Here is a 21,507-nt window from a genome sequence, read left to right as displayed (position 1 = left end):
AACCAAGTTCTTTATTTCTCATTCGATATTGCTGGATTGGAGTGTTTTTACTGTTTCCATGGAGATGTGGCCTACCCAATTGTGGGTGGTAACTTTTGATTAGTGGTTTCCATAGAGATGTTCGTCTGCACCCATTCAAGGTGGGGTTGCTTACTGGAGCCCTCTGAGAGGGAGCCATTTTGAAAAAAACCTTAAGAGCCACCAGAACCGATAGAGCCAAGAGAACGGACAGAGCTCTCAGGAAGCCACTGGAGGAGCCTGGAGAGAAAAGCTAGGAGATATTGCCATGCGCCTTTACAGTTGAGAAGAAACCCTGAACATCATTGGCCTTCTTGATCCAAGGTATCTTTCCATGGATGCCTTAACTTGGACATTTTCATAGCCTTGCCTTAATGTGGCCATTTTCACATTCTTAGAACTGTTAACTTGTAACTTATTAAATTCCCCTTTTAAAAAATGCCATTCTAGTTCTGGTATATCGCATTCCAGCAGCTAGCAACTAACACATCCATCAACAGGGGAATGGATAAACTGCGGTACATTCATAAAATGGAATATTACTTAGCAGTAAAAAGGAAAAAACTATTGATGTACATTTTGACAATGAAAATCAAAAACATTAAACCGATTGAAAGAAGTCTTAGCCATATGAGTACATACTATTTAATTCCACTTACATAAAGTTCTAGGACAAACCAAAACTAATCTCTGAGGGGATGGAGTAGGAATTTACTTAGAGGGGTCTTGATCTGAGTTGATGGTAATGTTCTGCATCTGATAATTTTCATTATGTATGCATTTGTCAGAACTCATTAAAGATATGTAAATTTTCCTCAATTAAAAAAAGAACCACATAACTTGCCAACCCCCAACCAAAACCATTCCTGCCAATCCTAAAGAACACCTAGGGCATTACATAAAACTCTACAAAGGTTCCAAGCACTAGGGTTACTTTCCAAAACCTGCAACCTCCAGAAGGGTCCCAGGAGCAGGTGAGTCCTGAAATGCAAAGGGGCCAGACTCTCCAAAACATCAGCTAGTTCCATCCCCCTATCCCATATTATTGACAGCCCTTTCCAATATGAAAAAGTTAGAATGGCCATAGCCCAGATACCCCTAGAGAGTGGGAAAAGGATCAAAGGTGATGGTGGAGTTATACAGAGAAGGTCAGGCTCAACAAAGGAATATGACGGCTGAATCATTATACTGATCCAGTATTTTCGAGCAGCCATAAATAAAAACCTAAAATTGTGGAATTGTAACCCATTCCAAACTCTCAAATCTGTTCTACAATTGTTGCAATGTGCCTTGAAATGTATGCCTCTTATGTATATGTTACTTAAAGAGAAGGAGAAATAGGATTTAACAAATGAATATGACGGTTGAATCATTATATTGATATTTCTGTTGGTCTCCAGTGTCTTGGAGCAGCTAGAAGAATAAACAAAAAATTATGGAAATGGAATCCACACCAAACTTTAAAATCTGTTTTACAGCTACTTGTTAAACTGTACCTGGAAATTTATTGCTTTTCTGTATTTATGTCATAATTCACAGTTTAAAAAAAAACATAAATAAACATCGACAACTTCTTAATCATATGCATGCTGAAGTATTTAGGAGTGAATGTACACCTTAATTGCATCATGCCTTCGCAGCTTAAAAATAAAAAGGATTGAAGGGTGGCTAGAAGGATGTATTGATAAATATTTGCTAAAGCAAATTCAGTTAAATGTTAATTTTAGCACAAAACTTGACTCCTACCTCACACCTTACTCAAAATCAACTCCAGGTGGATTGTAACTCTAAATATGAAAGGTAAAATAATAAAGTTGTCAATGAGTTAGCAGACCTGGAATCCAGACTCAGCTCTGCAATAACTTAGCTATGTGATCTCTCTCTCTTCATTTGTCATAACAAGAGATTGGAACTTTCCAGCTCTTAAATGCACATTTCAAAAATCTGTATGCAAAACGTACCTAATTAATGCAAGGGGTTAATAAAAGAGTGGTATATGGGAACTCTGTATTTTATGTGTGATATTTCACCCAACTCCTCTAAAAACAACAACAAAAATTTAATAAAAATAAAGAAAAAATCTGAATGCATTCTTTTCCACACAGTCCAAAAATCCATCCTAAGGGAATAAGAAAAATTTGTAAAAATATATCTTAATCTCAACATTTTGATAATTAGAAACAACTGGCCACATACTAAATGTACACCAGCAGAGAACTGTTAAATAAATGAGGGTACTTCGACACAATGAGGGATTAAATACTGGAAGCTGGCTCTATATTCTGACATGGAAAGGTTTCCAGGATACACTGCTATAACCATGTTAAAGGCAGGTTACAGGTACAAAGAATAAGAACCCATTTACCTAAAACACATGTAATAAATCTTTACTGATCCACCTACCACGTGCAAACAGTCATTGCGCGCTTGGCACTCGGAGAAACAACAGTGAATAAAGCAGGCGGGGCGGGCCACGGCGGCTCAGCAGCCAAGAACGCTTGCCTGCCATGCCAGAGGGCCCGGGTTGGATTCCCGGTGCCTGCCCATGTAAAAATAATAATAAAATAAAGCGGGCAGTTTAGTGGGAAACAGGCGCAGAAACACACAACAAAACACGAACACGTAAGCGTCGCTGCCGTGAGGAACCTGAGAGCGTCCGTGGGTGGCAGCAGGGACCCGGCTTCCGCGCCGGTAGTTGAGGGCTTCTCCGAGGAGGTGGTATCTAGTCAGAAACCCGAATTAAGAGAAAAGGATGGTACTGGGGACTGGGGCGGGTCTTGCAGGCCGACGGAGCAGCGCCGCGGAGCGCTGAGGCCCGGACAGACGAGGCTGCGCCGGAACAACAGCGTGGGAGGCGGCCGGGCTCCCGCTCGGGCGGAGGCCAGAGCAGAGCCTCCAGCGCAGAGGGCGGCGCTGCCCCGGCCCAGGTTTATGTTCACGCGAAGCCCGTCTGGAGGAAAACACGCCCAACTGCTGGGGATAACGGGGGATTCGAACCCGAAGCCGTTCGACCCTTTGCCACGATAACGCGTCCCGGGCCAGTTTGGACAGAGCCCCGGCCCGGGCGTCGGCGCACGTCCCCGCGCCGCAGCGCCCCCGGAACCTTCGCGCCCGCTTCCGCCGCCGCACCGCCCGCCGGAAGTGCTCCTCTGAGCCCGCCGGAAGTGCTCCTCTGACCTGCGCGCCGCGGGAAAATGGCGCACGACGCCGGCGCCATGGAAGATGGGCAGCTCTCTGACTCGGATTCTGACATGATAGTGGCGCCCAGCGACAAGCCGCTGCAGGTGCCGGTGAGTGTGGAGGGCTGGAGGGGGTTCCTGAGCCGGGAGCGCGGGCGGACGCTCCCGCGCGGGCAGCGAGGAACCCCTGCCAGGAAGGGCGGTGCCGGGTGGGGTGGCGGCGCCTGGAGGGTGATGCGAGGCTGTGAGGGTCGCGGCCTTCCTCGGCCCGGGGCGCGGAGGCTGGTTGCGGAAGGCGGTGCTGGGCTGCAGCTTCGAGAGTGAGGGACAGGCTGAGGCGTGGGGTGGCGGCGGGGCCCGGGGGCCGTGCGTGGAGTCTGCTGCGAGGGGCGGCGGCCGCGGAGCTCGCGGCCTCCTGGAGGCGGGGTCACCGCTAGCTCCGTCCTCCCCGCGCCTTTCTTCGTTCCCTAAACGTAAAGGCTTCCCCAACCAGAGCCGCTAGGTCGTCTCGGAAGGGCAGATTCGGCCGAAAATGTTGGACCTGGGCACATCGGCGCAAACAGCTCAAGGCGCTCTTTTCGCCCAGAGTCTGCCCTGAACTGCTGGAGAGTCTGCGGCCTGAGAATGAAGTTCGTCACTCGCTCAGAGCCTGGTTTTCCATCTCTCCAGCGGACGTAGCCTCGCCACGCGGCTCCGGGGCACCAGCCTCCCGGTTTTCTAGGTGGCTGTTTGTCTGGGCTGCCGTACTGGGTAGTACGCTGTTTGAGAGCCGTGTGGTGCCAGAATGCCGGCATTCAAAGCGTGGTGCCGCCGCTGTGTGATCTGGGGCAAGGCGTTGCGCTTCGAGGCCTCGGCATCCTCATCTGTAGAATGGGGATGGTAATAGTTATGTTGCTGTTAGGGTGGTTGCGAGGATCCAGCGGCGCATGGAGCACGCAGTGATCCTGATAATATTATTGATTTGTATCCCCCTCCATTTGTAGCGCGTAATGGAAGCTCAACAAATATTTGGTTTGGTGTATAGTACAAAAAGCAAAGATGACTCCGTTTGGATATAAAATGTTTTAGGGGGCTGGCCACGGTGGCTCAGCAGGCAAGAATGCTCGCCGGCCATGCCGGAGGACCCGGGTTCGATTCCTACCCATGTAAAAAAAAAATTAAAAATTAAAAAAAAAAAAAGTTTTAGGAAACTGATACCAAAATATTTTGCTTTTCAATCTCTTTCAAGTTATTTTACATAGATTTACTTGGTAGATTGCAAGACATGGACTCTTAAGTTGTTGTTTTTTATTGAACTTTAATTCTTGTTGTGGTAACATATACAACATAAAATTTCCCATTTGACTTCTTTCGTGCGTACAATTCAGTGATGTTAATTACGTTCAGGATGTTGTGCTACCAGCACCGTTCTCCATTACCATAACTTTTTTAAAGCAATTTTATTGAGATATATTCACACACTATATAAACCATCTGAAATATACAATCACTGGCTCACAACATCATCATATAGTTATGCATTCAACACCACAATAAGTTTTAGAACATTTTTATTACTCTAGATAAGGAAATTTAAAAAAAGAATTCCCAACATCTCCTACCCCTTGTTTTAGTTTATTAATGTTGCCAAAAATGCAGTATACCAAAAATGGGTTGGCTTGTATAAAGGGAATTTATTAAGTCACAGATTTACAATTCTAAACCCTAAAATTGTCAAAATTAAAGCATCCAGTGCATCAAGATTACCTTGACTTAACAACGTCCAATCTGAGAAGCAGTGGCTGGTGTTTGCTGGTCCTTTGACTTCTGGTTTCAAATGGCTTCCCCCGGGGTGTTTTCTTTCTGCATCTCTATATGTCTCTGCTGTGTTGGCCTTTAAAGCTTTTTCCAAAATGGTTCCCTCTTAAAAGATTCATTAAGTGATTTAAGACCCACCTTGAATGTGGGAGACATGTCTCCATGGAAACCACTTAATCAGAAGGTCGCACCCCCAATTGGGGTCAAATCCCGATGGAAACAACTTAATCAAAAAGATCCAGTCACTATTGGGGTGGGTTGCATTCCATGGAAACAACCTAAACCGAAGGTGTAAGTCTAAACAATACTGAATCAAGATTAAAGAACATGGCTTTTCTGGGGTATACAGTTTCAAACTGGCACACCCCGTGTCCCCTATATACATATACATATACATATATGTATATAAATACTCAGGTATCCATACCCCAGGCAAAGGGAGTGTCAGTCACAAGGCCTTTATAGTCTCATGACAAAAGTTATATAGTCCTTATCAAAGATCAAGAATTGGGTTATTTTACATAGATTTACTTGGTAGATTGAAAGACATGGACTCTTAAGTTGTTGTCTTAACAATTCAATTTTAAGTGTTTCCACAACTCAACAATTTCAGGTGTTTCCCTCTAGCTATTACAATATACCAGAAACTAAATAGAAATATCTAAGTATTGCATCAGTAGTCATAATCATTTGCCAAATCCTATTTTCAGTTATACCTCCTCCCTTTCACCCTGTCACTCAGTCCTCAGGGATATCTGAGTAATGACCATTTTAACTTTACGCTGGGAAAGGGTGTTGATCTTATGGGGTAGGGTAATGACACTGGTTGATACTCTTGTAGAGATTGGTACCTCTGAGTTTCAGACCTTATTTGGCAGAGAAATGATCTGGATGCCTTAAGTTTCTGAGCAAATAAACTTACTAAGAGACTTTTATAGAGTTTTAGAACCCAGGGGATTGTTTATGGTTTTCAGGACTATTATTGGTTGATGCTTGGCGTACTGTGGCATTTTGCAGTATCTGACTGAAATTTGCGTAAGAGTAACCTCCAAAATGACCTCTCGTCTCCATTTGAAATCTCCTTTTGGTCAAGAAGGCATCCTCAATCCCACAATGACATGGCCAGGCTCATCCCTGGGAGTCATGTCCCACGTTGCCAGGGAGTCTTACACCCCTGGCAGTCATGTCTCAAATAGGGAGGAGGGTAGTGAGTTTATTGGCAGAATTGGCTTAGAGAAAGAAAGGCCGAATTTGAGCAACAAGAGAGGTTCTCTGAGAATGACTCTTAGGCATAATTATAAATAGGCTTAGCTTTGACATTACCGAAATGTTTCATAAGGGCAAGCCTCAAGTTCAAGACTTAAATTGATTATTAAATTGGGAGTCACTAATGCTTGAGAGGACATTAGAAATTCCCCAGATGATAAAGTTTAATGGTTCCACATTTTTTCCCCAGGCCCTCAAGGAGACTTTTTATTTTCTACCCAAAACACTCTGGAATGTGTCGAGGTATCATGGGCTCTTAAGATTTAAAAAAAATATGTCAGGGGTTCCTAGTTCTAGGAATTTACCATTTAATCTAAAAGGAGTATAGTCACAAAATCATTTAAAGGAAATTGATGTATTTAAATGCAAGACAGTCATCTTTGGAAAAAAGGAAAAATTCCCTTTTAACTGCCAGTAACAATTATTGTACCTGTCTTTTCAAGCATTCTGACAGTAACCGAAGAGATTGAAAATCTTCTAAAAATGATCAGTCTAGGTGAGAATTAGAGCTTTCGGAAATAAGTGCTGTATTTGCTGTAGAAATAGGAATTTGTTTGTTTACAGTTGGCAAATATGTGGAACTTTAAAAAAGTTCGTACTTAATTTCAGAATGTTTTTGAAGATCAGTTCTTCAAAACAGCTGCAAACTTCCCCCCCTTTTTTTTTCCAATAGTGCATGATGGGTAGGGTTAATGTGTTTTGTAGAATTGATTGTACTCTTTCACTTGCAGAAAATATTAGGTGGGGATGACGTAGCAGTGAGGCCCTTCCAGGGTACTGAAGCAGCAGCCTGTGTGCCAGTATCACATTATCGGACTGTTCAAAGTGTGGATTCAAGTGAAGAGAGTTTTTCTGATTCAGATGATGATAGCTCTCTTTGGAAACGCAAGCGGCAGAAGTGTTTTAACCCTCCTCCCAAATCAGAACCTTCTCAGTTTGGCCAGAGCAGCCAGAAACCACTTGTTGCTGGAGGAAAGAAGATTAACAACATATGGGGTGCTGTGCTGCAGGAACAGAATCAAGATGCGGTGGCCACTGAACTGGGAATTTTGGGAATGGATGGCACTATTGACAAAAGCAGGCAATCTGAGACCTACAATTATTTGCTTGCTAAGAAACTTAAGAAGGAATCTCAAGAGCTTTCAAAAGAATTAGACAAAGAACTAGATGACTATATGCATGGTGGTAAAAAAATGGGATCAAAGGAAGAGGAAAATGGGCAGGGTCATCTCAAACGGAAACGACCTGTCAAAGAGAGACTAGGGGACAGAGTGGAAATGAACTATAAAGGCCGATATAAGATCACAGAAGAAGATCCTCAAGAAAAAGTAGCTGATGAAATTTCTTTCAGGTGAGCATTTAAATTTGTCCTCCATTTGAGCACTTTACCAAATGTCCTCCATTTGTAGGCTATAAAATAGATTACAGGTCCTTTAATGATGATGTTCCTTTTTGAAACTTTTTATTTAAAGAACAAAGCCTGGGCTTAGTTGATTATATGAATACATTTGTGTTTTCTTAAATGTGAACAGGCTTAATAGAATGTTTTGCATACTGTTATCAAGTTTAAGCCGCTCTTTTCATTTAATACCAGATAGCTCATTAAATAAAACATCTTTTAAATTCATTGTTTTTTGCAGTGTTTTCAAGTATTTATGACTTTTTTACAACTTTACTGATATATTTTACATACAAATGAATACATTTTATTCATTTCAAATCTGTGATACAGTGATTTTTAGTGAATTTGCCCAGTTTTAGAACGTTTCCACCACCCCAGTAAGGTCCTTCATTATCTACATTTAATTCCCGTTCCCATTCCCTAGGCAGCCACTAATCTACTTTCTGTCTCTAATTTTTCTTTTCTGGACATTTCATTAAAACCGAATCATTCAATATGTGGTTGCATGTCTGGCTTCTGTCACTTAGCATGTTTTTGAGATTCGTCCATGTAGTAGCACGAGTCAGTAGCTCGTTCTTTTTTATTTAAACTTTTATATTGTTTGACTATACCATGTTTTGTTTATCCATTCACCAATTGGTGGACATTGAGGTGATATCCACTTTTTGGCTATTATGAGTAATTAGATTTTTGGACATGTATTTTTACTTCTCTTGGGTAAAAATCAAATAGTAGAATTGCTTGGTGTTCTAGTTTACTAGCTGCCAGAATGCAGCTAGTAAACTAGATATATATGCAGAATGCAATATACCAGAAACAGAATGGCTTTTAAAAAGGGGAATTTAATCAGTTGCTAGTTTACAGTTCCAAGGCTGAGAAAATGTCCCATTTAAAACAAATCTATAGAAATGTCCAATCTAAGGCATCCAGGGAAAGATACCTTGGTTCAAGAAGGCCGAATCCCATCTCCAGGGAGATGACCTAATTACTGTTTCAAGAATACAGTGCTGAATAGGGATTAAACAGCTGCCTTTACGAAGTGGGATTAGGATTAAAACATGGCTTTTCTAGGGTACATACAGCATTTCAAACCAGCATACTTGGTATATGGTAAATTTACAAATCATGCATTTTAGCAAGTTCAAATTTTTATTAATTAGCTTTAAATCGCAGTTTTGCATATTTGAAAGCTATGGTTCAAGATGCTATGCCTGGTGGGAAAATGAGACAGGCAAACTTTTTTTTCCCCTTGTTTTATATATTCACATACTATGTTATCATCCAAAGTGTACAATCAGTGATTCATAGTATCATCGTATAGGTGTGCGTTTATCATCGATCTACTTTTTTCTTTTTGTTAAAAATAACATATACAAAACAGTACATTTCAAAGCACATTGTAGCAATTAGTTATACAACAGATTTCAGAGTTTGATATGGGTTACAGTTCCACATTTTTAGGCTTTTACTACTAGCTGCTCCAAGACACTGGAGACTAAAAGAAAAATCAATATTATGATTCAGCAATCATACTCATTTGTTAAACCCTACCTTCTCTGTATAACTCCACTATCACGTTTAATCTTTCTCCCATTCTGTAGGGGTATTAGGCTTTGCCCATTCTAACTTTTTCATGTTGGAAGGGGCTGTCAATAATATGGATAGGGAGATGGAACTAATTGATGTTCTGAGAGGCTAGCCCCTCTGCACTTAAGAACTTAACTGGTCTAGGGACCCATCTGGAGGTTGTAAGTTTCTGGAAAGTAACCCTAATGCATGAAACCTTTGTAGACTCTTATGTAACACCCTAGGTGTTCTTTAGTATTGGCAGGAACGGTTTTGGTTGGGGTTTGGCAAACTATGATAGCATTGTCTAACTCCAGAGTAGCCTCTCAACTCTGAACTTTCTCAGTCACTGATACCTTATTTGTTACGCTTCTTTTCCCCTTAGGCAAACATATCTTGATCAGTGTTAGATTTTTTTTTCATTTTTTTATTACTATTAATTCAAGGAAAATAGGTTGCATAAAATCCAATCTGTTCTAGAAATATAAGTGGCCTTTCCAGTACATAACATTTCAAATATCAAAGTATATGGTAAAGATACAGATAAGGAGAAGGTAACATACCTCCTATGTACAGTACAGTATTTTAAATCATAAAATAAGCTCCATAAAGTACAACTGGCAAGTGATTCACAATGCATCCATATATGGCTTATCAAAACTCTCACTTGAACAACTCAACTGTTGTTAATTTAATAATATGGTCCAAAAATACCCAGATCAAATAAAATATATTTCATCAAAATAATTTCCTTTACCCAAGCTTTTTTTTTTTTAAATTACAGCTTTCATCTACCCCTTCACACTCACCCCTCTTTTCCCTTCCCCATACTTCCCATCTCTAAAAGAAAGTTTCAAAATGTACATTGGTGCTATAAATATGAATGCTACCATGAATTTTAAATTAAACTTTTTTCCTCAAGTTTTTCTCCTTTTGTCTAGCAATCTGTCTAGCTTCTGACCCAAGACCAAATAGTTAAGTTCCTCTGCTGCATACCAGCACTCCAATGGTAGATTTTTAAAATATGGGGAAATTTAGAATTTGAATGCTGGAAGGAAATAAAAGCATTCACTTTATAAACAAAGGAACCAAGGCCCACTGGTTAATGTGTCTTGTCCAAGGTCACAGATTTAATTTGTCAGACCTGGGTCTACCATGGTCCCAATAATGAATTGCCTCCTGTTGAGAAGAAACAGGATAACAGGTCTGATTAGGGAACCAGTAAGACTTCTCCACTGTTTATTATTCTTTATCGCTACAGAGTGTGGATGCTCAAATTAGAAGAGTTAATTAAACTAGCCCTGTGTTTTTAATCTACCAATGGTAAAATGAAAATTACTTACCTCTTATGGTTGTTGAGAGAATTAACTGAGATAATGTACTGAAAATGAGGTTCTTAGAATTGTACTTACGCCCCATAGTAAGGCATCAGTAAATATTGACTGTTTCTATCCTTTATTTTGAAGCAAAAGTGTGTAAGGGAAAGGTGCTGTCCATTTTAAAGCTCCCAGAAGCCTCTGGATTTAGGAGAGCTATTTTTAGGTATAATAATTGAAAGCATGGCATATGTCTGTAAATTGTTTTTACAAAAGTAGACTAGTTTTATCTTCTTTGTCACTTAGGCTTGCATTTACTTTGCTGTATATGTACATGTATTTCAACATCCGCCATAATCCATTAAGGCACATGAGCACGCCAGGTATACGACTTGAGATGGAACCTTCAGGTCACTCTCCTTGAATGTGAAATGTTTCCATGTCAGTGATTCTAAGGTTACATATTAAAGATTTAGAAAGCCATACATTCCTGGAATGGGATTTTGATTCCTGTTGGGGATTAAATTGGAGGTGAAAGTAGATTTCGTCAACTTTATATAACAAAGATGTTAATAGTACTTTATTTGTTCCTTACCAGGTTACAGGAACCAAAGAAAGATCTGATAGCCCGAGTAGTAAGGATAATTGGGAACAAAAAGGCAATTGAGCTTCTGATGGAAACTGCTGAAGTTGAACAAAATGGTGGCCTTTTTATTATGGTAAGACTAACTGCATTTTATTGTTCTCTTATATAATTTTTTTTATATTAACAAAATAAACTTGCCTCTGATTGTTGGGTCTTATTTATCATAAATTATTGCAGCATGTTTCAGAGTTAAAAAAAAAAAGAAAACTTCAACAGTGAAGACTGAATTTTAGAAATTTGGTATATTCTGTCTTGCAGTGAATACTTTACTTACAAAAAAAAGAAGATAAGTTATAGCCTGTTAGTAGGCAACAGCACCTGTGTTATATGATTCATCCATGATAGGGGCTGAAATTTTAAGGCAGAGTGTCTGGAAAGGAGCCTGGGAGTTCAGATTTTGAGAATACGGGCTTTGGCATTTGGATACCTTGAATTCTGGATCCACTACTTATTAGCTGTGAGATTTGGCTAAATTATTTGACTTCTCTTAGATTCAGTCTCCTCAGCCATAAAATGGGAATTAATCCTATGTTGTTAAGGATTAGATGAGATAATGCATATGGAAGAAGTACTCATCACAGTGCAGAGCAGTGGTGAACTGAACATGTTACTTGTGGTTCATTTAATTATATGTTAAGACAGATTAGTTCTTGAGGGGTAAACAATATTACTTTTATTATATATAAAGCACAGATAGAAATGCAGTTTATCTATTAATTTTATGGGTGATGGGAATGAATAGGAAAAAATGTCTTAAAAGGCTCCTTGGAGTGGAGGAACAAGAATGAAAAAAAAAAGGTTGAGAAACACTGTTTATTGGTTCAGAATGGCAAGAGTGATCCCCTGGCTAAGGCTACTCCACTGGTAGTGATAGTTTATCCCTTGGAATGGTTTTGTAGAGCTCATCTAATTCAGCTTTCAGCACAGGGTGAGGATGAAATTTGAATGGCTCTCTCCTTACTACTCATGGATCTGAACAGTGACTTCATGGAGGGTAGATCAGTATTATGCTGTGGAAATGAAGAGAAAAGAAACCAGAGTTGATATCGTTGGCCAAGGAAGCAACCTGTGGACATACAAGTTACAAAAGTCAAAGCAGAAGTTAGCAACCACACAAATTAAAATCACAAATACACTGGCTTTCCTATTTGTGTCATTCTAATGTACTTGGATTTTCATATAGTTAAGCACAAAGTTGTAGATTCATCAATTTTTTAATACTATAGTAATAAAACTTTATATTCTAGTATGCTAATGCAAATCTGCTTATTAGGAAGATGGAAGTTCAAATTCACTTCTTTTTAATATGTTCTTTCTTTAAATGATTATTGAGTGCCTACTAGGGGTCAAGCACTGTTCTAGACACAAGGGAGCTTATGTTGTAATTAGGGGTGGGAGGGAAATAGTCTGTAAGCATTAAGTATAATAACTTAATATGTTAGAAAGTGATAAGTGCTATAGGAAAAGAAACTGGTCAAATGGATATACACAGAAGAGGAGATATCGCAAATTAAATTAGAGTCAGGGTAGACCTTATAGAGAGGGTGCCATCTGAGTGGGGACATGAAGAAGGTGAAAGAGCAGACCAGGCAAAAGTAATAGCCATTGTTGGGCAGGCCACGGTGGCTCAGCAGGCAAGAATGCTTGCCTGCCATGCCAGAGGACCCGGGTTTGATTCCCGGTGCCTGCCCATGTAAAAATAAAAGAGAAGTTTAAAAAAAAAAAAGTAATAACCATTGTAGAAGAGAAGTGTGCCTGGCAGGACCGGGTCTGTGCTGAAGTTAGTGAGATATTTAGAACCTTGAGCTCAGAATTTGAGAGAGTGCCAAAAAAGGGGAAAAAACAACTTAATATTCAAGATAAATATTTTTTTCTTTTTAGATATCTTTTTTTTATTATTATTTTTATTAATAAAACCAAACAACATACAAACACAAACATTACCCCAAGGGGACTTTGCAAATACTTTTTATTCACTGTTCAAATGGTGCTGGGATTTAAGATAAATATTTTAATTGCACATTTTCAAAAAGCAAAACCAAAAAATCCATGATGAATGAAATTTTAAATAAAGATAGGCTTCAGTCTTGGACTTCCATGATGTAGCTCACTCCATTCTGCCTGGCCTTGGTGCTTCTTATGAACAAGGCACCATTGTGGCAGGAGCAGAGTGCTTGAGGAAGGGAGTAAGATACGAGGTCAGAGAGAAATGTGGGGCAAGATCTAGTGGAGACGTATTTGCCATTTAAGAAATTGAGCTTTTACTTTGAATGAAATAGCCCTTGAAGGGTTTTGAACAGATAAGCCATATATTTCATTTTTACTGCTTTGTTGAGAATAGCCTTGACCCCACATTCAATGTTGACCCTTGAATATGGGGTCAAGGGTAGAAGCAAGAAAACTGTTTTAGGAGGCTAATCCAGTAATCCAGGTGAGAGATTGATGGTGGCTCTGACTGGAGTGGTAGCACTGGGGTGATGAAAATTTGTCAGTTTCTGCATGTATGTGAGAGGTAGAGCCAAGAGAATTTCCTTAGATGTAAGATGTAAGAAAAGGAAAACTCAAGGATGACTACAAAATTTTGGCCAGTCTAAAGAGAAAAATCCAAAAATAACCATTAGCTTGCCAAGTCTCAGCAATCTCTTTGAAATGGAAGATTGTGTGAGTGAACTATTTATTGAAAAGAACATGGATTATAAATCTGTTTGTACCCATTTTGGGAAGTGGGGTTCAAAAATACATGTGGCACATAATAAAGTGAAAGATTGTATGTGCCAAAATGTTACAGTGGTTTCCTATGGGTAGTGGGATTATGGGTGATGTTTTCTTTTTACCCATCCTTTTTTTTTTTCAAGTATTTTTATTGATAAATCTTAACATATAAACATTCTGTACATGATGTACAATTATTGGCTCACAATGTCATCACGTAGTTGTGTATTCATCACCATGATCATTTTTCAGAACATTTGCATCACTCCAGAAAAAGAAATAAAAAAGAAAAACTCATTACTTATAATACTGCTTACCTCTCCCTCTCATTGGCCACTAATATTTCCATCTACCCAATTTATTTTAAACTTTGTCCCTCCATTATTTATTTTTTATCCATATTTTTTACTCATCTGTCCAAAACCTAGATAAAAGGAGCATCAGACACAAGGTTTTCACAATCACGTAGTCACACTGTAAAAGCTGTATCATTATGCAGTCATCTTCAAGAAACATGGCTGCTGGAAACCAGCTCAACAGTTTCAGGTATTTCCCTCTCGCGACTCCATTACACCATAAACTAAAAAGGGATGTTTGTATAATGCGTAAGAATAACCTCCAGGATAACCTCTTGACTTTGAAGTCTCTCAGCCACTGAAACTTTATTTTCCTCATTTCTCTCTTACCCCTTTTTTTTTGAGAAGCTTTTCTCAGTGCCTTGATGCTGGGTCTCAGCTCATCCCAGGATTTCTGTCCCACATTGCCAGGGAGATTTATTCCCCTGGGAGGTATGTCCCACATAGTGGGGGGGGTGGGGGGCAATGAGTTCACTTGCCGTACCAGCTTAGAGAGGCCACATCTAAGCAACTAAAGAGGGTCTCTGGGGGTGACTCTTAGGCCTAATTTTAAGTAGGCTAGCCTGTCCTCTGCAGAAATACCTTTCATAGGGGCAAACCCCAAGATTGAGGGCTTGGCCTATTGATTTGGTTGTCTCCATTGCTTGCGATAATATCAGAAATTCTCCAAATGGGGAAGTTGAATATTTTCCCCCTTTCTCCCCAGTGCCCCAGTGGGACCTTGCAGATAAATTCACTGCCCAGGTTACTCTAGGATGTATCAGGGAATCATACCAACCTTTATAAACCAACAAAGTCTCACACCCTATTCAAGATTCCATGTACTTATGGTGTTCAGCAGAACTGACCATACAAATTAAATTAGGAAATGCATTACTCAAAGTATAAATTTTGCACCAAATAAATCTCTCTCCCTTTGGTCTAAGACAGAAGTTGAAGTTTTAAAATATAACCAATCTTTTTTACTACTTTTCTGCAGTGAGCATGTATTTATATATGTTTTTAAAAAAGTGATCTCAAGGGTGGTACGACAGTGGTTCAGTGACAGAATTCTTGCCTGCCATTCCATAGACCCAGGGTCGATTCCCAGTGTCTGCCTGTGCAAAAAGAAAAAACAGTGATCACAAAGTTGTCTTGTAAAATGTATATGTTCATTGATTTAATTTTTTTTTTAATTCGGTTTGAACAGTTAGTGCATTCACATAGTTCAAAAATCAGAATAAAAGTATACAGTGAAAGGTTAGGCTCCTAACTCCTATCTTCTAGCCACCCAGTTCACTCCCCCCCCCTTTTTTTTTTTTTACCCAAATGGTAATATATTATACGCAGTGTTCTGTACTTTGCTTTTTTTTCTTACTCAATGTATCTTGCCAATCTTCTCTTATCAGTTAAGAAAGAGAACCTCCTCATTCTTTTTATAGTTGCCAGTATTCCAGTGAATGGTTGTATCATTGATTTATTTTATATGTATGTGTGTGTATGTATGCATATATATTCTATGACTTATTTTATACATGAGTATCTTTTTTAATATTTGATCCTTTTATAATATATTATGGTACAAGGAAAGACATATGAGTCCAAATTACTCTTTCTCTAGATAGGCTATCCAGTTGCTTCAAATACCTGTTATTGAATATAGTCCATTTCACTCCTATAGTTTGAATACTGTTTTTATCATAGACTAAATTCCCATGTACATTTGATTTTATTTCTGAATTTTCTATTCTGCGTCATTGCTCATTGTATTTGTATGTTAGTACCACACTGTTTTAATTATCAAGGGCTTATGATATATTTTAATACCTAGTAGAATATTCAGTGATTCGACCAGAAGGCAGATAAAGGAGAAAATTGGGTCATTTTTTTTTTTAGCTCATTTGAACTGATAGCCTAGTACAGTGAGGTTTTTTTTTTTTGCATGGGCAGGCACTGGGAATCCAACCCGGGTCTCCAGCATGGCAGGCGAGAACTCTGCCTGCTGAGCCACCATTGCACTGCCCAACTGTGAGAGTTTATAAATTACAGAATTTGGGAATTGGAAAAGGATGAAAGATCAGTTTCTTTTGGCCTTCATTTTGTAGATGAAGTTTTGAATCTTAGTGGATTCACAAGGGTCAGAATCAGGACTGGACTTCAAATCTTGTTTTCTTTTTACCTTCTTAGGCCTCTTCTAATGCCTCGGCCGTTCAAGGAAGGAGTCTATACAGTATAATTTTTCTGTTCATTTTTGTAGAACGGTAGTCGAAGAAGAACACCAGGTGGCGTTTTTCTGAATCTCCTGAAAAACACTCCCAGTATCAGTGAGGAACAAATTAAGGTAATAATGACAATGTTCTTGTCTTTTAAGATACCCATCATGATTTGACTTCTGTCCTGCCTCTAGCTTCATTTTCTTTTTCTTTCTTTTCTGTCTTTCTGTCTTGCCATTTTCTTGAGCTGATGTTCCATTTTAACATATGTTGTGTTTTTTCCAGTTTTGTTTCTTTTTCCTAAAGTTTTCTGGCTAACCATTTCCAATCATTTTTTTTTCTATCTTATCTTGTAGGAAATGTTACTGTTATTGTACATCTGAAACTAGTCCTTGGCTGCTTTTTTTCCCTCAGCAAAACAATTATTTCGATCATTTTTCTTGGTGTTTGTTTAATAGCAAGATGTTGCTCTTTTCAGAGAAATAGCATAGTGTGATAAAAGTAATTCTCTAGGTTTCAGAGCCTGTATTTTAATCTTACTTTTACCATTTAATTGTTATATAACCATGAATGGATCATTTAATCTCCTTCAGCCTCAGTTTTCTCATTCATGAAGTGGGGACTTTTAATATGTGCCTTGCCTATTTAATAGAGCTATAAAAGAATACATAGAAAAGTTTTTTGTAAGTAAGTAAATGTTGGGCAATTTCCAAGGGCAGGAGATAGGAAATGAATATTTATTAACCATATACCTGGCACTTTATATGACTTGATCTTTACCACAGTCAGTCAAAGTGGATGCTATCCTGTTTTACAAATGAAAAGTAATAAAAATGATATGCCTGGGATCATACAGACTACTAATTTCAAATTTTCACTGTATCACTTCTTTCCTTTTTATGCAATTTCTTTTTCATTCTTTTTTTTTTTTTTTTAACATGGCAGACACCAGGAATCGAACCCGGGTCTCTGGCCACTGCGCCACCATTGCCTGCCATGCATCACACCTTTGAAATTCAGTTTAACCAAGTCATTGTTTGGAGAGGGGGATTTGTCTTAGTTCCCAGCTACTGTTACAAACACAACACGATGGGTTGGCTTAAACGATGGGAATTTGTTGTCTCATGGTTTCAGACCCCAGACGGCTGGCTTTCTCTAGGACCTGTGGTATCATGACTAGCTGGCAGTCTTTGGGTTCCCGGGCTCTCCTGTGACAAGACAGTGCCTCCCCTCGCTCTCCTGGACCCCCTTGACTTCTGACTTCCCATCTCGTCCTCCCTGTGACTTTTGCGATTTCTCAGTTTCTGCTAATAAAGGACTCCAGTAATCTAGATTTAACGCCCTACTTCATTCATTTGGGCCACATCTTAGGGAAAAATAGCATCCTCAAGAGATCCTGTTTACAGTGGGTCTCATAGAAACTCAGATTAAGACCAAGAGCATGTCTGACAAGTACCACAAGATTTTAATGTTGTTATGTTATATGTTAAACTACCAGGACATTACATTATAAAAAATTATGCATGGAAACACTTGGAACATCTAATAATAGGAAAATGTTGACTTGTGGGAACATTCTTTTAGTATCTGTTTTTGAGAAGGAATTTTAAGAAAATACAATCATTCTGAATTTTAAAATACAGCATTTAAAAAGAGACTGAAAAAATAGATGAAAAAGTAAAAAATATTACTAGTGATTTGGTTTGTTTTGCGGTATTATAGATGTTTTGGTTTTTAAAGATTTTTCTGTTTTCTACATTTGCTGCATGGGCATAGATTATGTTTGTTATTAGAGAAAAAGATATCAAGGCAAGTAGAATTTTATTGAAGCTAATTTCATAGGCCATCCAAGTGATGTTGTTATAGTTGTTCTTTTAATTAGATTGCTAACAATTACAGTCGGTAGAATTGGGAAGCCAGAACTGGACTGATGGGGGTTTTCCTTTTTTTTTTTTTATGCATTTATTTTAGTATATGACCTCTAATTACTTAAGCTTAGTTTTAGGAAATATGAAGTTTTGAAGAATAAAAGAGTAGGAAAAGTTCAAAGTTAATTCACCATATTAAAAAACCTCAGCTATAGTTATCTCCCTCTGCAAACTATACAATCAGGTTCTTAACTTGTAGAATTATTTATATGTAGATATAGATAGAAAAAACCTGCTCTCAGATTATCTGTTGCCTGCATTTCTTACATTATAACAGATGTTGCAACATTTCTTTGGGCTATTCCCCACGTTATTCTATGAAGTTCCTTACTTAGATAATAATTAAACTTCAACCCATGAGAATGAAGTTCCTTTTTAATAAGGCTGACCATATTTGGGGATAAGGGTGAGGGGAACTTTACACAGTGTTGCCAGGCGATGTGCCACTTGAGATTTGTTTTTATTGTGATGTTTGAAGGTAAGTAAACTCTTTGCAGAATTGTGAATTAACACACTTTTTTTAAAGGCAGTCTAATAGGGTTTAAGAATATGAATTTGGAGAAATCAGATGTAAGTTTAGACTTCACATACTATTTATTTCTTTAATCTTTTGCCTAAACTTGCTCATTTGAAAAGAAGAATAATTTGCCTACCCCCAGAAGGTTTTGGTGAGGATAAAATGAAGCTATATTCATTATAATATACATGTGAATTTCTTATAATGCCTGGCACATAAAAATGCTCATTCATTAAATGGTAGCTAGCTTCATTTTATTCTGAACTCACCTTATTGCCCTTTCTGCACTTCTTTCTCACATATATATGTACTCCTCATCCTTCACTTCCAATCCTTCATTTCTTTAGCAAATACTTTTATTCCTCCTTTTCATCATAACACTCGTGTTCTGAAGCTTTCCCCTACCCCCTTTACTTCAGAGTTCTTTATTCTTGCTGATTCTGTATGCTGCTTATAATGCACATGTTAATGCTAATATATAATGCTGACTTGTTTTTGACAAATCAAGCCAAGTTTTCGATGGAGGTTTACATTCTCATATGTTAATTGCAGTAATTTTTTTAAGGGATGCAATTTTTCTTGCATTGTGTAGGTGACACGATCATTTTTCACACAGTTCAGGCCTGACTCAGTTTCTTATCATGGGCAATGACATATGGTGATGATGACATTTCAAAGTTAGTAAGTCTTTATTTCTAACAACTTCTGTTTTGTTGTGTGATAAATTATATTTAAGCCCTAAGCACGTGATTTTCCTGTTGTATCTTTCCATTTAGAAAACTATTGGACATGATGTGTTACAGTGTAACAAGCTTGGGCCCTATAGCTAACATTAGGTTGGGTTTCAATCATATCTTCATTCTTTATTTATTGGGCACCTAATCTCTCAGACTCTGCATCATCATTTATAAAATGAGACTAATATTTGATTGTTTTTTGTGAGAAATGAAGATAGTGAGTGTAAAGGGCCTGCCTTATACAAACTTAGTAAATATTAATTCTTAATATATTTAAAACTTACTGAAGTTGTTCATTATAGGACATTTTCTACATTGAAAATCAGAAGGAATATGAAAATAAAAAAGCTGCTAGGAAGAGGAGAACACAAGTGTTGGGGAAAAAAATGAAACAAGCTATTAAAAGCTTAAATTTTCAAGAAGATGATGATACATCACGAGAAACTTTTGCAAGTGACACAAATGAGGCCCTGGCTTCTCTTGATGAATCACAGGAAGGACATGGAGAAGCAAAATTGGATACAGAGGAAGCCATTGAGGTTGATCATTCTCACGATTTGGACATCTTTTAATACATTTTGGACAATTTGAGGAAGAAGGCTTTCTAAAATAATACCGTAAGAAATCATTTCTACTGAGATTTGTTTTACTTTGCACTGATAAACATGAAAATCTGGAGAAAAGAGAACTGTATTTTAACTAAAAATGAATATATGTGAGATGATTGTGATTAATAGAAACATTTAAAAATTTCTTATGTATAACAAAATACTTCAATGTATATAGCAGAGAATTTAATTTCTCAATCTGTTGCATGTGCTAATTATTGTGACTATTACTAGGTGATAATCAGTTTTGTTCAAGTCATAATATGCCATTCAAAGGTTTATGGTCTTTTTCTGACTTATGTTTGCCATAAATTATGTTTTGGTTTCAAGACATTCCATTAAAATAACCTCATGGAACATGTAAATTGTTCAGCTATTGCAGATGCATTCAAATTTGGTTTTTCTGTGTTCTAGGTACTCAGGCAATTTTAAGGATAAGACACTAAAAAAAATAGGTTTATAATGGTGGCTTTTTCCACTTATTTGTTTGGCCGGGAGTAAATAAAGATGTTTTTCAAAGAATATTGGTTCTTAACTCTAACTTTTTGAATTTTTATTAATTAACATGTTCATATACTAAAAACTGACATACCTGTATATTACTGTGGACATTAAAAATTTCTCAGTGGCAGCTTGCCTAAGACTGTTTACCTTATGTTAAGGAGTTAGATATTACAAATGTCACATCTGCATGAAGTTTCAAGTTACTAATTTTTATTAAAATATAAAGTTAGTTTACTTAACATGTTCCAAGAGTTGACAATAGTTAAAATATATATATATATATGATACAATTATGAACTAACTATTCATTGTAGACAGTGTACTTGAAGTCTTTCAGTAGTTCCTGAAATACATGGTTATTGAAGTTGGATCTAAGTAGGAAAAGAAAATGCTGGTTATTGGTTTTTTATTTATAAAGAATGCAAAAATAAAATTAGATTTTTGGCAGTCCTCAAAGAGTGTCAAATGACTTTTTTTTTAACTTTTTTATTGTATAGTGTAACATATATACAAAGCAAAGAAGGAAAAAAGCAGTAGTTTTCAAAGTACTCTTCAACAAGTAGTTACAGAACAGATCCAGAGTTTGTCATCGGATACCATACAATCCTCTCAGATTTTTCCTTCTAGCTACTCCAAAATATAGGAGGCTAGAAGGAATAAATACTATTTTTTCATCACAGTCTACTTTTTTGTGTGTGTGAAAAATAACATATATACAAAAAAGCAATAAATTTCAAAGCACAGTACAACAATTAGTTGTAGA

At 37.9% G+C, this 21,507-nt stretch overlaps 1 protein-coding gene across 1 annotated transcript; it reads left to right on the top strand.

The window, feature by feature from the left end:
* Positions 1–3,196: 3,196 nt before the first annotated feature.
* On the top strand, positions 3,197–21,501 carry PHAX (phosphorylated adaptor for RNA export). Its single transcript, XM_077138775.1, has 5 exons — positions 3,197–3,308; positions 6,992–7,611; positions 11,143–11,263; positions 16,495–16,578; positions 19,935–21,501. The coding sequence occupies exons 1-5, from the start codon at positions 3,213–3,215 to the stop codon at positions 20,202–20,204; spliced, it is 1,191 nt and encodes a 396-aa protein (XP_076994890.1). The 5' UTR covers positions 3,197–3,212; the 3' UTR covers positions 20,205–21,501.
* Positions 21,502–21,507: the final 6 nt, after the last annotated feature.

This window comes from Tamandua tetradactyla, chromosome 21, assembly GCF_023851605.1.
Source record: "Tamandua tetradactyla isolate mTamTet1 chromosome 21, mTamTet1.pri, whole genome shotgun sequence".
Taxonomy (NCBI): domain Eukaryota; kingdom Metazoa; phylum Chordata; class Mammalia; order Pilosa; family Myrmecophagidae; genus Tamandua; species Tamandua tetradactyla.
This window is presented reverse-complemented; position numbering and strand designations above follow the sequence as displayed.